Here is an 18,564-nt window from a genome sequence, read left to right on the forward strand (position 1 = left end):
TTCTCAAGGGACTGATGGAAAAAGTGTAAATAGCAGGAAATGTAAAAAAACATTTAAATAAGGCTAAAAGATGACTTACTGCTAGTATGTGAGTCTACATACTAGATTACAAAATTTAATAACTAAAAATAAATGAATTTACAATTACTTACATTTATCTATTTAAAAAAAAATCTTTAATTGTTGATAGTTTTTTTTTTTCCAGATTGCTTTGCATTGAGTTCAGTGCTTGATCTGTTTTTTTACTATCGTTTTCAAAGTGGACACGGAGAGTCCAAGATCTTTTGCTAAATGCACACGTGTTCCGGTATGCTAATCTACACGTTGCAGAATGCCTTTTTTTCTTCTACCGAAATACATTTTCTGTCTTTTTTTTCCTCCATGTTACTAACATGGATCATCCACCACTGCAACTTGAAAGCAACTCTCACACGCTAAAATACGTATCAATATCAATTCGTACCGTGATTTTTCAATCACGGTATTGCTCATCACTACGTTACTGCTGCAGGTGTGCAAGTCACCATGATGGCGGAAACAAAACTACAGCCGAAAGCAATGCCATCTGGGAACAGAAATGTGCAGATTTCTGCAGAAATCGATTTGAAAATCAGTATTGCCACCCTAGAAAAAAATGCAAATCACAGGAAATAATCCACATCAAGTTGTTAATGGCAGGAAAACAATACATTGTAAGATAGGCCTTAAAATGGGACCAACGGAAAATGATGTAAATGGCAGGAACATAAAAACGGGGTTTTACTGTGTGTATATAATATATATATATAATTTAATATCTATGGGGGGAAAAAAACTAGTCTTGATCAAAAAGATTCAGGAAAGTGCTCAATGGGAATGGCAAAACTCAAGTGCTAATAATGTAAGAATATATTATACTTTTTCAGGAAAAATATTTTAGTCCTATATATAATTACTGTAAAGATGTTGGCAAAGCATCTATTAAAAAGTTTAGAGACCACACTCTTCCAAAACTAAGGGAATTAATTAGTTTAGCATGTTCATTAATTCACCAACATAATATTGATAATATAAATAAATGGGCTTAAAAACATCTGGTTTTACTTTATCATGTGATGAATAACTAACTAATCATAACTTACCATAGTTCCATAATACAGCACAAGACTTTGTGAAAACGTTTAACTGACTTGTACATAAACATGTGAAGCTATATAAGCTGTTATCTAAGAAATTAATAATTAACAAGGGAGAACAAAATGCTGGAAATATTTCTATTAGACAATTAATTTGAATGGAATACGACATACGAATACAAAGCATAATTGTCGTTTTAGCTGAAATGGAAAATTATAACAAAACCTGGAAATATTGTCTTGTAATGCTAGGGAACTGAAGATATTCTACGGACAGCCAAATAGACTGCATGATTGCAATATACAGCACCAAACCTCAGAAGTCTGGTGTGCTGATAGAACATATATTTTCTGGTCAGCAAGTGGGAAGTGTGCCAAAATTTGGATTTGGATCAATCTGCAGTAATCAAATCCTGTCTATAAACCTCCACATTAGTGGGTCTATTAGTAACCCGCCCTGGATATATCCCCAACGGGCATTAAATTTCAGTTGACTTTTTTGGTGATAGGCACTACTAGGTGGAAGAAAAATTTAATCACCTGGTGTAATACCACCACTTTGCTTTCTTTTTATATAGATCCACAGAACAGTTGCAAATCTTATAACACAGTGTGCCATGTGTGGGCACAAGAGAGTAAGAAGAAATCTAGTGATGTGTTTTTTAAAGAGCTGAGACTTTCTTTGGGGAAGTGAAGTTGTTCAGTAAGCTGAATCTAAGTCGTTCATGTTTTTATGGATTCAGAGGAGAGTGAAGGAATGATGGTGGCCAGTTTATCCAATCAATGTCCATGGAATTGCAGAAAGTTTTTGTGTGGTTACAAAGTATGTTAAACTTCACAACAAATTATTATTATTACACCCTCCATGGAGTTGGCAGACTCATTGTGGGAGGTTCATTTAATTGAAAACATATTTATTGTACTGAATTTTAAAAATCCTTAACACGCCCTATATTAGCAACATATTCTAGTAATACATTCCATTCACGTGCAATTCTCAATGTAAAAAATTTACTCCACACACCCTTACATAACTTCCTGGGGCCACTGGATCTTCCCCTCTCATCTTCTACTCTTTTCATAATCCTCTCACTAACTTAAATCTCTATCATATCACTTATTTTCCTTCTATCCACCTAACTCTGCAATCCACATTCCTTCAAGCTCTCTCCATAGCCAATATTCCAGAATTCTGATATTGTCTTAGTCACTTGTCTCTGGATCTTTTTCAATATTTTCACATCACAATAAAATCCAGGTGACCAAATCTGAGCACAATAGTCCAAGTATGATCTGAACAGGTGGCAAAACTACCTCCTTATCTCTTCGTGTCAGTCTACTTCTTATCATAGCGGCACTACGATGGGCAGTTTTTGCTACACTTGCAATATGCCCTCTATACTTCAGTCTACCGTCAACTATCACTCTTGAATCTCATCCACTTCCGTATAGCACCATCAATATACTACACAGTGCATGTTGCATGGTATCATTTACACCAGTATGATATGTGCTGATAAAGTGGTCATTCAATAATTCCACTATACCCTTCATAACAATTACTTTGCTGCCATGGCTATCCACCAGTGTCAACCTGCCATAATTATTTTTTTCTCTTGCTTGCCATATAGTGCAAGAATTTCCCTTGAATTAACCTCAGCTGATCAGCCAATCTCCTCTTATACTGCACGGTTTTCTTCTTTATCATGCTCTTCACCTTCCTAGCCTGCATTTCATACTCTTCATGGATTTGATCACCACTGACTGTCTTATACCTCCTCCATAACCTTTCCATGCACTGTCAACATCTTTTCTGCAGAGCTCATCCACCCAACATATTGATGCTAACTATCTACAGGGCCTCCTATAATGATCCATTTTATAACTCCACATCTATCCTTTCTTGGGAATAACCTTTTCTTGTTTCACCACTTCGACTCTCACCAACTGGCAACAGTGTTAGCACCTCATAAACATCTTGTGAAGTTATCACCAGATCCAAAACACTAAAGCCTTAAGTTGCGTCAGTCAATTTATTCCTCAGAAATTCAACAAACTCATTTACCTTGTTCCTGTAGACTATCTCCTCCTTCCATTCTATCTTCTTGTAATTAAAGTCTCGGTAAGATCACCTTCACTTTACATGTCCAACCAATTTGCCTAAAAATTTTACAATCATTAGTATTCTCTATGTCAGATTTACTAGCATGTTAATTTCAATTTTACATCACAAAGATTCAAAATCTGCACATGTACTGTCAACTTCCACCCTTTCTGGACACATTTCCTCTGCAATCATTAACAGTATCCCCCCCCCCTCTTCTTTTCACCTTCCTATCCTTCTGGAAAATTGTACATCCTTCCATTTCTATTCTCGACATCACATCATCCTGGGAAGAGATTATATTCTTGGTTTCATCCTTTATCCTAGCAAGCAAACTTTGCACGAGAGTAACTTCATGACCGGGCTACTTGTATATAGAGGCTAATGACTTCACATAAATTGCGTTAGTATTCCATAATTATTATTATTAAGAGAGACCTCCGAGTCCGCGCGGTTAGCCTAGTGGCTATGCGCTTCGCAACCATATGCCTGGGGAAGGGGTGTCCTAGGTTCGATTCCCGTCGGTGACGTGAGGAGCTGAAGGATCTTCCTCAGCCATAGCCAAGTTAGCCAGTCTTGGGCATGGACAGCAAGGTTTTTTCCTCAGTTTATTGTGGGGTTTGTCATCCTGCAAAGCAGGCAAACTGGCCTTGAGAACTTAACACTACAAGCCATAGGATATACTGGGGCATAGGGCCGACCATCTTATCCTGTAAACGGATTGAGGTCCGATGATCACTGGACCCTCAACACCGCAAGGTAAAAGAGCGTATAAAGAAGATGAGAGAGACCTCCAGGGAGTCACGGACTCATTGAAGGAGGCCACATACTACAAGCACCAGATATCATACTTATTCTTTAATTTATTCATACTGCTTGCACTCACAACATCGAATGCCAATCCATTCCAATCACACATTATCCTATGAGAGAAAAATTTAGCCCTCATCCCTTCTTAGCAGCATTCATTCTCAGCATCCAAGAATTCCCACTTGTCCTTTCCCCATCCACAATAAATTGAAAAATTCTGAAACCCTGTATGACCCTTTCAGAAGTTTGTAAGCATCAATCATATCACCCCTCTTTCTCCTGTTTAGTAGTATCTGCAGTCTACAAATTCTCAGTCTGTCTTCATAATCAGTATTCATAATCCTGATATCACTTTTAACACTCTCTCCTTTGCACTCTCTCCATTATATCAGAATCACAACAGAAACCAGCAGATCAGACATGTGCACAATAGTCCAAGTGAGGTCTTATAAAGAGGCAAAATGACATCCTTATCTTTACATGTGAACATTCGTTTCAGCATTGCAATTTTTTTCCACATGGCCCCTGAACTTCAACTTCTTATCTACTAACCCTCCAAGATCCCTAGCCTCATCAGTTTCTTCTAGCATAATCCCACTAATGTAATACGACATTGGATATCTAGCCAAAGTGAATAACTTTACATTTACTCAAATTGAATTGACGTCCATTTTTCTATGCCCACAATTCCAACTTATTCAAATCATTCTGCAAGTATGCATATCAGCAGCATTCCGAATTACACTACCTATCTTTGCATCATCAGCAAATAGCTGTATGTCGCTTATCAAATCCTTCCCAATTAATATACAGATTGAATAACAGTGAACCAAGCACAGATTCTTGTGGTACACCACTTCTTACCTTAAATCTTACAGACTGACATCCCCTGTATAGTATATGGGGTACGTGAGTCTGCAAGATTTAAGGTAATAAGTGGTGTACACACAAGAATCAGTGCTTGGTCCACTGTTATTCAATACGGGCGATGTGAGTCTGTAAGATTTAAGGTAAGAAGTGGTGTACCACAAGAATCTGTGCTTGATCAACTGTTATTCAATCTGTATATTAATATCTGTGACTTTTTTGATATCAGTCAGTCAGCCATCCTCTTATCCATGCTAGTATTCTATAACTCAAACCCATTTTCTCCAATTTATGCACGTCTACCATGCTGTATTCTGTCAAAAACTTTAGCAAAATCCAAAAGTATCATGGTGCATCCATTCCTCTTGTCTAGTTCAATGGTAACATTGTTATAGAATGTGAGCAAGTTGCTAAAACATAGCCTTCCCTTAGTAAACCCACACTGTTCATTGCAAAGTAGAGATTCACTGTCAACCCATTTCTGAATGTGGGTCCTAACCCATTTTTCCAAAATCTTCACCACCACTCCTGAGATACTAATTGGTATATAGTTGGATATGTTGATTTTTACACCACCCTTGTGTGATGGAATTACCATATATTCCTTCCATTCCTGCAGAATCTTCCCTGTGATGAGACTCGTATTAAACATCCTGGTCAAAGGAATAGCCAGTTCAGCTAAACACTTTTTTAGCAAACATGCTGATATCCCATCAGTCCACATTGCTGAATTCTTATTCAATTTGTGCAACAGCTCTAATACCTCGTCCTCATACACCTGCATTTCTTCATCCAGTGAAGAGGTAGCAGTGGGCTCAATGTTGCATACACCAAGTTGATAGCTTTTAACAAAATGGGCACTCATTAACTGAACAACCTGTTCTGCATCTGTAGCCCTTGTGCCATCTGGATTTAGAAGAGTTATTCTTTCATATTCATTCTTTCTTTTACTTGCAGCATATCAATAGAATTCTTGTGGGTTGTCTTTAGCATGCAGAGCCAGTTTCTTTTCATACTCAGACTTTGCTTTCTGCATGATAGTTGTGACTATTCTTGCTTGCTGCATATAACATCCATAACAGACGTCATCGTTATGCACATGGTATTCTTTCCACATCATCCTTTTCTTACAAATTTCTTGCTTAATAAGATTACACATCCATTTGACTCCTACTATATTTATTCTTCAAACTCTCAGGACACATTCTGATATTGCATCATTTAAATGCTTCCCATGCACTGTTGATATTCTTTCCATCTAGCAATCGATCCCATTCAAATGAACTCAGTATACTCCTCAGTTGGTCATAATTTCCTGCTTTGTAGTTCAGCATATAACTTTTTCTGAATGGAGCATTCATAAACTTACTCACTTCCCAAGTGAGTACTGCATGATCACTGTCACCAGCCAGAGACAGGATAGTTACATCTTTAACTGAAACGTCCTCTGACACTATAATCAAATCTAACACTCTTTGACCTCGAATTCCTTCTGTCACATGCTGCTTGAGGAAGTTGTCCTGCAACAACTCAATAAATGCATTTTCATTCTTCTCATGAAATTCTACTGCTACCCAATCAATATTTGGATAATTAAAGTCTCCCTTTATGATTACTCTTTTCGTGCACATCTTTTCTATTTGGTGATGCATTTCTTCATCACTAGCAACCGATCCCCCAGATCTGTAACAACACCCCACCATGTAATTAGTCTTGTTAGATTCCATCTCACACCAGATGGCTTCAAACTCATTGCCACATGAAATATTTTTAGTAGTATTACTACATTCATAAGTCTCAACTCTAACTGGATTTAAGTCATCTGATATCATTAGCAGCACGCCCTCTCCTCTCCGCTCTATCCTTCCTAAAAATACTGTACCCTTTACACTCGATACCCATTAGTATGTCTGATTCTGATAGCTAGGTTTCACTAATAACTACAATCTGAGTTACAACATATTGAGTAAGGCAACAAACTATTATTATTATTATTATTATTATTATAAGTGACACCTTCAGGGAGTCCAAAGCCTCATCAAGGGAGGACAGCTACTCTACGAGTTTCTGTCTCCACCACTGAATCAATCCACCAACTACAATGAGCTGCAACTACACCAATGCCAATTACCACCCACCACTACCACTTTCACAGAAAATCACAAACATCCATGCCCACAGCAGGATTCAAAATCACCGCCTTTTAGCTGGAAAGGAGATATGCTAACCACTCGGTCAACAAAGACAATCTATGTAGCATTTCAAACAGTATGCCATAGTGACAATGATTTGATCAACTGTTATTCTACTGATCTGACCTCTAGTGAAAAAAAACAAAAAACAACATCAAAGCTATGTTCTATTTATAACATCATCAGAGAACAAATTCATGACTACTCTATGTAGAGTATTCAGGAATACTCTACACAGAACTGACTGGAAAGGCATATGTTGTTTATATCACAACAAAATATGTTATGAACATAAATTTAAGGAGGCCTGTGAAATTCTTATCAACCACCCTAATCTTAACAATAATGGTGGTCTAAAAATCCCAAGAATATGGATGGCGCATATTCTACACACTTAACCTTTTTGGTCTGAGTTAATCATAATTAGGACTGTAAGCAATCCAGGATCATAATTCTAATCTAACACTCATAATATAACACTCTTGTTAAATTATGGATTAGGCCACTATTTTGCTGCATTAAAACTATCTATTTGAATTTGTTCTCTGATGACGTTGTAAATAGAATATAGCTTTGATGTGTTTTTTTTACTAGAAGTCAGCCAGTAGAATAATGATTGATCAAATCAGTGTCACTTTGACATGCTATATTTGAAATGTAATATAGCTTGTCTTTGTGTGTGTACTCCAGATGATGACCTTAACATAAGGTCAAAATATCAGGAAATTAAAGCAATTATTCTTAACACACTTGTAGTCTCCATAATTTTATTTAAACAAATTGTGATCATTGTGTAACACTAAAGGAAAGAATACGTTAAAATTTGTGTGAACACTGTGTTGTATACAGCTAAGTTAGTGTTTTGATTAATTTCTTTCTTATTCCATATAAATTTATTCGGCTGACTTCCGATATCCCAGCTTTACTAATAGTGTTGTCTATTTTCATATTCCATTTACCATCTTCACTAAAAATTATGCATATACAGTTCAAATGTTTTACTTAGAAATATACACACGTTTGCACAAGAATAATGTTTAATTTGCCAAATATTTCGGTCTGAATATTACAGACCATCTTCAGTGGCTACATAGGAATAGTTTTAAAAAACAAATTGGAATACGAACAATTGATCATTCACACAGAGAACGAGCCGTGTGATGTCATATCGCTAAGTATTAGAAGAGTAAACATTTTTAACGTCATAATTAAAGATATTAATTCAGAAATTCATATAATAATCTTAAATAACATTAGACTAATATAGGAAATTTACAAAAAAAAAATAAAAATTATGTGTTATCCTGATTTAACTTTCCCAAATTTTTGATATAGATATACAGTCATTACAATTCAAGTTGGGGTGCTTAAGGGTCAAAGCTGTATAACTGAGAGGAGACCTCCACATAGCCTTTAAAGGAATGCGGAGAACCGACCAGGGCTTCTGACCTAATGTCCAATCCTCACCTTCTCGTGGTGCACTCTGTTGGGTATCTACTTTGATACTGAACGAACGAGGATGGGCTGGCAATTTGGGATTTAGCCGACCAAATTGTATTCTTATTGGTTAAACCAAAATAAAAAATGATGGTACAACATGACAAAATTTCATGCCGGCTGGGGCGTCGCCCGGTTAAACAAGGCCCCCGTTGTTTTCGCCAGGGAACCAGGGCGAACAGCGAAAAGTCAGCTACTGGAACAAATCTGAAAACAAACCCCAACTCAACATCACCAGAGTTAAAGATCGGTACTATCAACGTAAGAAGCCTGAATGACAAAGAAATGGAGCTAGCTGAGGAATTAGATAAGTACCAGATCGACATAATAGGGGTGACTGAAACAAAAAAGACCAAAACTGGTGAGATCTTTCTGAGCAATAAATACAAAATGTTATATTCAGGCAATGACAATCAAGGAAAAGAAGAAGTAGCCATAGTATTCAACACAAAATATGAGGCTAATCTTCTTGAATGGCAGTCAGTCTCAAGTAGAGTAATGTGGGCAAATATGAGCATGGGGAACTGGACAATGAGACTTATTTGTGCCTATGGTCCCACAGAAGGTTCTACTAAGGTAGAAGTGGAGGAATTTTTTGAGGCTTTAGAAAAAGCAACTGACACAATGAAAAAGGAAAAGTTGGTCCTTGTTGGGGATCTAAATAGCAGAGTAGGAAATGATTGTGAGACATACAAAAATATTTTGGGAAAATTTGGAGAAAAGAGCAAAGCTAATAATAATGGCAAATATCTGTTGGATTTCTGCTCAGGACATGGACTGGTTATTACTAACACCATTTCCAACATAAAAATGTGCACAAATTCACATGGAGAGAAGAGGCTAGGAATAAGAAAAGTCTCATTGACTATGTTATTGTTGATAGTGATGTTTTCTCCCTGGTGCAGGACACCAGAGTGTACAGAGGATTTGAAATTGGAAGTGATCACTATTTAGTCTTGAGCAGGATAAAATTGAATTTCATATTGAAAAGAATAACATGTAAGAAAGTTTTAAAGCGAATAAAAGTTGAGCAGCTCTCAGATGTGAACTGTAGACTAAAATACAGAAATATTATTGAAGAAAAAATGAAAGAGTTTGAGAACAGGAATCAAACCTTGGAGATTCAGTGGCAAACTCTGAAGAAAACATTGATTGATTCTGCCAGAGAGGCATGTGGTGAGGTTGTCTGCAAGGATAAAAAAATCAGAACTCCCTGGTGGACACAGGAAGTTAAAGAGGCAGTGAAGGAAAAGAAGAAAGCATATAAAAAGTTCCTGTCAAATAAGTCAGCTTGTGCTCTTAGAGAACATAGAAACTAGCTAAACAAAAGTCATGGGAGGACTTTGGCAAGAATATAGAAAATAAATATCAAGAAGGTGGCAAAATATTCTGGAGGTTGTTGAAGAAGCTTAGGAATGGAGGAAAGAGTGCAGTAAATGGAGTTAGAAATGATAAAGGTGACATGAAAACAGTAGAAAAGGATATCCTTGAAGTATAGAGTAATTACTTTGAAAAACTGCTAAATGAAACAAGCAGTGATGACAGCACAGTGGTAAAAAACACTGTCCAGGCATGCACTCAGGAATACATATCCATACTTGAAGTAGAAAAAGCAATCAAAGGCTTGAAATGTGGAAAGGCAGCAGGAGTAGATGATATTCGACCAGAAATGCTGAAATATGGTGGTATAAGAGTTTTACAGTGGCTGCACTGCATAGTGCAGAAAGCCTGGACAGAGGGACGAATTCCCGATGATTGGAGTAGAGCTCTCATAGTACCCATATATAAAAAGGGAAATAAAACTGAATGTGAGAATTACAGCGGTATTTCCCTACTGAGTGTTCCTGGCAAGATTTATGCAAGTATATTTGAGAAACGGTTGAGAAGAATTGTGGAAGAAAAGCTTGGTGAAGAACAAGCTGGATTCAGGCCAAATAGAGGCTGTCTGGATCAAATCTTCACTTTACGACCAATAGTGGAGAACTCATGGGAATATAACAAACATCTGTATTTAAGTTTTGTCGATTTGGAAAAGGCATATGATAAGGTGCCAAGAGAGAAGCTATTCAATACGCTGCAGTTATATGCAGTCAATGCATATAACTGCAGTCAATGGGGCATTATATCAAGCAATACTTAGTCTTTATTTGAGTTGTAAGTCAGCAGTTAGAATTGAAGGAAGTACAGGAAGATGGTTTAATGTTAAATCTGGTGTGAGACAAGGATGTACATTATCCCCTCTGTTATTCATTATCTATATGGATCACATTATGAAGGAAAGTGGTATTAAACATGATATCAAAATTGGAGATGTTAATGTCAGCTCTTTGCTTTATGCAGATGATGTTATACTTCTAAATAAATCTGCTACAAGTCTGCAAGATTCTCTGACTAAATTGAATAGCTGTTGTAATAGATATGGTATGAAGGTCAGCAATAAAAAGACAAAGACAATGAAAATAGGCAGAATCATTGAAAATGTCAACTGTGTTGTGAATGGAGAACCTGTGGAACAAGTAAAACATTTCAGCTACTTAGGCACGATTTTTACTGAAGATGGTAAATTAAATATAGAAATAGACAACAGAATCAGCAAAGCTGGTATGGTGGGAAGTCAATTGAATAAATTCATATGGAATAAGAGAGAAATTAGTCGGAACACTAAATTAGCTGTATACAAGACAGTGTTCAAACCAGTTTTAACTTATGGATCTGAGAGCTGGGTCAGAAGTAAAACACTTGACCAAAGACTAGCGACTGCAGAAAAGAGAGTCCTGAGAAAGATTATAGGCGTGAACAGATGGCATCAATGGCAATATCATATTAAAAACTAGAATATTAGGAAAGAACTTGACATTATCAGCATCCAGGAATGCATTAGCAGAACTAATCTCAGGTGGTATGGTCACTTAAACAGAATGGGTGAGGAAAGATTAGCAAAACAAGTGTTCTCTGCCAGGTTGGCAGCAAAACGACCAAGAGGGAGACCAAGATATAGGTGGATTGATACGGTAGAAAGTGCCTTAGACGATAGAAATATAAGATCTGATAATGTTGGAGTCTTGACAAGTAAGAGACTGATTTGGAGGAAAATTGTAGATAGGAAGGTAGTAATTATGTAATTTTTTTTTCATGTAGTACTATCATATCCTGTACACCCCTTGAGGGTACATGGCAGGAATTTGATGATGATGATTATACACCTTTGGTCCAAGACTCTCCTCCTACACAGATGTCGCTACAAATTTGAACATTTATTTAAAGAAGGTGTGGAGGCCTTACTTCAACGTCCTAACTTGAATTGTAATGACTGTATATCTATATCAAAAATTTGGGAAAGTTAAATCAGGATAACACATTAATTTTTTTTTTTTTTTTTTTGTAAATTTCCTATATTAGTCTAATGTTATTTAAGATAATTATATGAATTTCTGAATTAATATCTTTAATTATGACGTTAAAAATGTTTACTCTTCTAATACTTAGCGATATGACATCACACGGCTCGTTCTCTGTGTGAATGATCAATTGTTCGTATTCCACTTTGTTTTTGAAAACTATTCCTATGTGCTACTGAAGATGGTCTGTAATATTCAGACCAAAATATTTGGCAAATTAAACATTATTCTTGTGCAAACGTGTATATATTTCTAATCATTATGTCACAAGTATCGTTAAAAAAATCAAATGTTTTACTTGTTTTATATGTTCTCCATTCAGGATGCAGTTGATGTTTTCAAGTTGTCTGTCTATTTTCATTGTCTTTGTCTTTTAATGCTGAGTTTCATACCAAATTTATTACAGCAGCTATTCAATTTGATCATAGAATCCTGCAGACCTGTCCTGGATTTATTTAGGAGTATAACATCATCTGCATAAAGTAAAGAGCTGAGATTAACATCTCCAATTCTGATGTCAGGTTTAATACCATGTTCTTTCATAGTGTGATCCATATAGATGATGAATAATAGTGGAGATAATGATGATGATACTGTAGTGGATTCAAAAAGTTAAAAAGGCAGTCAAGGAAAAGAAGAAAGCATATAGAAAAATCCTAGTAAGTAAGTCGGCTGGTTACTCTTATGGAATAAAGAGAAAAATGTAAGAAAGCAAAGCACTGTGCAAAGACAGCTAAACAAAAGTTAATGGAAAGACTTTGGTAAGAACACAGAAAATATACATTAGGAAGGGGGCAAAATATTCTGTAGGCTAGTGAAAGAGCTTAGAATTAGAGGAAAAAAGTACTGTAAACGGAATCAGAAATGATAAAAGTAACATGAAAACTGAAGATAACGATATTCTAGATGTCTGGAGTAATTACTTTGAAGCACTGCTGAATGAAACAGTGTCAACATGATGGTAGAAAACTCCCTGCAGGAATGTAGTCAGGAATAGGTATCCATATTTGAAGTAGAAAAAGTAATCAAAAACCTGAAATGTGGAAAGGCAGATGAACTTTGGACAGAAATGCTGAAATACGGAAGTATAAAAGTTGTACAGTGGCTGCATTGCATAATTCAGAAGGCCTGGCCAGAGTATAAAAAGGGAAATAAAATTGATTGTGAGAATTAGAGGTATTTCCCTACTGAATGTTCCTGGAAGATTTATGCAAATATACTTGAGAAATGGCTAAGACAAATTGTGGAAGGGAAGCTTGGTGAAGCACAAGCTGGATTCAGGACAAATAGAGGTTGTCAGAATCAGATTTTTACTTAAAGAGAAATAGTTGAGAAATGTTGGGAATACAAATGGTATTAAATCTGATATCAATATTAGCTCTTCACTTTATGCATTTGAGATTATATTTCAGAATAAATCCAGTACAAGTTTGCAAGATTTCCTGACTAAATTGAATAACACTAGGAAGTAAAGAGTAGTCAAGCAAGGAGAGACAAAAAGAGGTTAGTTTCACTAATCTTGGGAAATTTTCATGTGTGTCCTTAATTACTCTCCAAGGATATGAAACTGAAGTACAGTATAATATATCAAACCTTTGTACATGAGAATAAATTGTGCTTAATGAAAGGCAAGTGAAAGGTTCCAAGGTACAACATGGAATCTGCGGTAAAAGTGCTTGTTCAGGGTGTGTGTGTTAAATAAAAATATTTTAAAAATGATACAGTCCACTTTAAGGATAGCAAATTTACTCATTGCAGCAAACTACTGAAAAGTCCCAACAGTCTCAGCACAACACTATTCAAAAAAGACTTTGTTATAAAAAATTATTCCCAAGGTCCATACAAGTTCTTTATTGTGATTTTTTTAAAGTAATTAATGGCAAAAATTAACTCATGGTTAGGGTATTAAAAGTGCAACTACACAAATGCAAAAGTTCATAATAAATATTTCAATGTCTGAAAATCCACTCATATTTCTTTACTTGTTATTGCTAGTGCTTCAGACAAAAGAAGCCCCCAGGAAATGAATCACAGGTAACATGAAGCTAATGTCTCAAACAAGACATCCAAAGGTAGCAAGCCTCCTGGGCCACTTACAACAACTATGATGAATAAATTTAAAAAGCTCCATGCTGGCTCGATCGTCGCCCAGAATAACAAGGATGCCGTTGCTTGTTTGGGTGGAGGGCAAGTTTCGAAAAATAAGTTACAGTCCCCTAAACAACACTCTCTCAAGATATGTTCCTTAAACATAGAAGGGCTATCTAAATCCAAAGCCGAAGTCATTGGCAAAACAGCCAAAGACAAAGCAATTGATGTCTTGGCTCTCCAAGAAACCCATGTGACTGACACAGTCCTCAATAGACTAAAGATCTCAGGCCTAATTCACGTCTTATAACTGCCATCCCAAGCATGGCCTGACAACCTACATCTGGCCTGGCCTCAAGGACATAACCCAAAGTTTACCTGATGCAAAATACTCCATAGGTATTAAAGTTTACAAACCATCATCGCAATCCTGGCCTGATCAGATGGACCAATGACCTCAACCTGTTATGTTGGTGACTTCAACTCTCATCACACCATGTGGGGCTATTCCTCTAACAACCAGGATGGTAATAATCTAGTTAACTGGATGGATACATATAACCTGTATTTGATTTAAAATGCCAAGCAGGAAGGCACTCTCCACTCAGCCAAATGGATTAGGACCTACACCCCAGATCTGTGCATAGTATCTAAAGGCTCTGAGGGCCCTTTGCCAACAACCAGAGCCATCCTCAACAGATTCCTTAATAGTCAGCATTGTCCTAATTGTCCTACACTAATAGAGACAGACACATCGATCCCAGTAATTAGCAGAACACCAACGGCTCGATGGAACTTTTGCAGGTCCAACTGGAATGCATTTCAGAAACAAATCGAGCAAATCATTAGAGCAATTCCACCTACCCCTAATTGCCGTCCAAGATTTGTCAAACTAATCAAAACTGCAGCCAAAGCTTCTATTCCTAGAGGCTACAGAAAACAATACATCTCATGCTGGAGTAAAGAAACTGAGGAACTTTTAGTCAAATATGAAGAGACTGAAGACCCAACTGTTGCTAAGGAGCCCATAGCAACGCTGGATAAAAACAGAAAGGAAAGATGGATCTCAACCATCCATGAACTCGATTTCCCCACATCTAGCTGGAAAAGCTGGTCACTTCTGAGAAAATTAGGTGGGGCAGAACCAACAGCACACAAAACAACAGAGATAACTCCTGATTAAATGGCTAATCATTTATTGAAAACCTCCAAGATACATCCTAGCTCTATCAGAAAAATTACTGTGCAGTCTTCTATCAGACAAATCCTGAAGATGGGCCACGAGCTTCCTGAACTTGTACACCCAGTATCTCGGGAAGAGGTACAGACAGCCTTAAAACTCGCCAAGAATTGCAAGGCTGCAGGAATGGATACCATCCACTCCTGCAGCCTTGCAATTTCTAATAAAAAATTGAGTTTCTAAAATATCTCAGTCAACAAGGCCAAATATGGCTGGCTGCCCTTTCTCAAAAATTATAATGACTGGAAAACTACCAAATCTGTGGAGGGAAGCCAAAATAATTGCCGTGCCCAAACCAGGTAAAGATCCAAATGATGTCAAAAATCTACGACGTATCTCCTTGCTTTGCTGCACCTTTAAGCTCTTTGTCTTTGAAAGAATTCTCCTTAAAAGAATTTCACCATTCATCGAAAGAGCACTCAGGATTGAACAAGCTGGCTTCAAGCTGGGAAGAAGTTGCTGTGACCAGGTCCTTACAACACAGATTCAAGCAGGCTTCCAGAAGAAACTTAAATCTGGAGCCACTTTCATTGACCTAACATCAGCTTATGACACGGTCTGGATCAGGGACCTCCTCCTAAAACTAGGAAATATTATAAGGTGCAAAAAAACTTTCCAACTTTTTGAATCCATTCTTTTCAACAGAAAGATCCAGGTCCATATTGACGGAAAAAAGAGCAGGCCCAGATTCCTTCACAACAGTCTCCCACAGGGCCCTTTACTCTTTACTCTTTAACATGTACATGTACGACTTACCACATACCAGGTCAAGCAAGTATATGTATGCTGATGACCTAGCGATCCTACATCAATCTACTCTACCTCCTTTGCCAACCTGGAATCAACCTTGAACACAGATCTGAACATTCTGGAAGAGTACTTCAAGCAGTGGTACTTGAAGCCAAATCCAACAAAAACTGTGTCCACAGTATTTCACCTGAACAATGCAGAGTCGAATCGACACCTCAACCTCTCTCTTTCTGTGGCAAAATGGTAGAACATGAGCCTCACCTGAAATACCTTGGAGTGAGTCTGGACAGAAGCCTAACCTATAAAAGGCACATCACCAACCTATCCAACAAAATTAAATTGAGAAACAATAGCATTTCAAGGCTTGCTGGAACACCTGGGGTTGTGGTGCAGAAGTCCTAAGGTCATCTGCACTAGCCCTCGTATTCGCAGAATATTGCCCCTGTCTGGGAAAGAAGTGCATACACTAACATTATAGACACCCAGCTAAATTCTACCATGAGCACAATTAGTGGGGCAGTGAGAAGCACCCCCCCCCCTCTCCTGGCTGCCTGTCCTATTTAACATTGCTCCACCAAACATATGGAGAAGACGAGCGTCAATTAAAGAATTTAATAAAGTGATGAGCAACCCACTGCTGCCCCTGCACCAGACTCTCATAAATCCACATAGTCTTCGCCTAAGATCTAGAAAGCCTTTCTGATCCATGGACGAACTCTCTTCAGCTGCCCTACCATCAACACCTGACATGTAGAGAGAATACTGGTCCAACAAATGGCTTTCCTAGTATAAGATCCCTGCTCTGCAGCCTGATTTTGCTCTTCCTGGGAAGATTTGGTCATCGATCAACAGGATCAGAACTAACCAGGGCAGATGTGGCTACCTACTACATAAATGGAGGCTGTTAGACCACCCTTATTGTGATTGTTCTCCTGTAGCTCAGACGATTACTCACATTGTGAACGACTGCCCAAGGCACCAATTTCACAGTGGTAGCCTACAGGACATTCACAAGATGACAGATGAGCCAGTGGATTGGCTTTCCAGACTGTACATTGACCTGTAGCTGTTCTGTATTCATTTTGCCATAAGAATAAATAAATAAAACTTGTTAGACTCAGGGATGTGTTATGGGTAAGTAATTTTGGTTTTAATAAACCTAACTGTAGCTAGACAGAGTTAGTTAATCCTAACATAGTTCTTTACTATTTTTGTCAATTCATGTCTTTTCTGGAAAGTTACATCTTGTGTACATGTGTTTATGACATTCTTATTCAACAGCTAGTATCATATAATACTATGCAGGAACTAAGTAAAGGCTACATAATCAAACAATCCAGTTCTAAATACCAAACATGGTAATTTTTCCAAGCAATTCAATGGAATTGAAAAACCTAAGTTTCCAGGATAGAAATTCTACCCCCCCCCCCACCCATGAAACTGACTAATTCACCTTTCAGGTGAAAAGCTGTTATAAAAGTTCTTCACATCATAGATAAGATACAAATCAAGATATTTTCAGCAAATGTTACACTACAGAGCTGCTACAATTGAGAATATATAATGGACTTTTCAATTTGTATTCAAAGGGAATGAAAATTACACTTACGGGCCTAATTCTTTAGCTCCTCCTCCTAGAGAAAATATACGTCCAGTTTGTGAACTGGTATTATCTTGTTTGGGTTTTCTTTCAGGAGGATTACTAATAGCTACAGAAATAATATTAGCACCAATTTTTATGCCATCTGTGTTTACTAAAGCTGCTGCTGCAGATACCTACAAAAGAATAAGTAAATTAATAATTATTTAGAACATTAAGTAAAAAACCATTAACAATTAATGACATTATTTTTGACTGGATTTCATGATGAAGCTAAGTAACTATATACTCAACTGACTGTGAAGTGGCTAAAAATCTGTAACAGCAGTACATTTATCATCACCAAGAAGGCATTATAACTACAGTGACTTCTTAATTTCCAACCTTTAAATGACCAAACAGTTAACCAATTTTTGAATAGGTTAACATGTCATCTGACTGCTGGAACTATGAAACCATACATTTCACTTAATAATTTCCTTGGTTAACTAACTAGAAAACTAGCTTCCAAATATGAGTAGTTAATTAAGAATTCACTATGTATTATAAATCTATATAGTCATGTCTGAAAGGTTAGTAAATCACACTTTTTCATATCAAAATCTCCATTTTGTGGTAACTGTGAAATCTCATCATCATTATCAAATTTCTGATATATATATATATATATCTTCAAGGTGTGTGTGTGCACACATGGGGGGGGGGGGGAGGAATGTACAAGATACAGTTGATTCCAGTTAACTGGGCCACACTGGGAGTGGCATAATTTGGCCCAATTATACAATGAAGTTGCATGAAAGAGTTTAAAAGGTGCATGCATTTAGGATAATATACAAGGTTTTCGTTTAGTGAGTAGCAAAATCACTGACTTATCCACTTAAAACAAATGACTTTAGTTAAAGT

The 18,564-nt window shown here is 37.0% G+C and overlaps 1 protein-coding gene across 1 annotated transcript in view; it reads right to left on the bottom strand.

Moving 5' to 3' along the window:
• Positions 1-18,564, bottom strand: part of LOC150095621 (spliceosome associated factor 3, U4/U6 recycling protein-like) — a 256,994-nt gene that overhangs the window by 351 nt on the left and 238,079 nt on the right. The window contains exon 22 of the mRNA XM_090409926.1: positions 17,671-17,837. Coding sequence (XP_090266052.1) covers positions 17,671-17,837 — 167 coding nt within the window. The remainder of the gene's footprint in view (positions 1-17,670; positions 17,838-18,564) is intronic.

The sequence above is a fragment of the Typopeltis vanoorti genome, chromosome 20, assembly GCF_054136105.1.
Source record: "Typopeltis vanoorti isolate ZY-2024b chromosome 20, IOZ_Tvanoo_1.0, whole genome shotgun sequence".
NCBI classification, from domain to species: domain Eukaryota; kingdom Metazoa; phylum Arthropoda; class Arachnida; order Uropygi; family Thelyphonidae; genus Typopeltis; species Typopeltis vanoorti.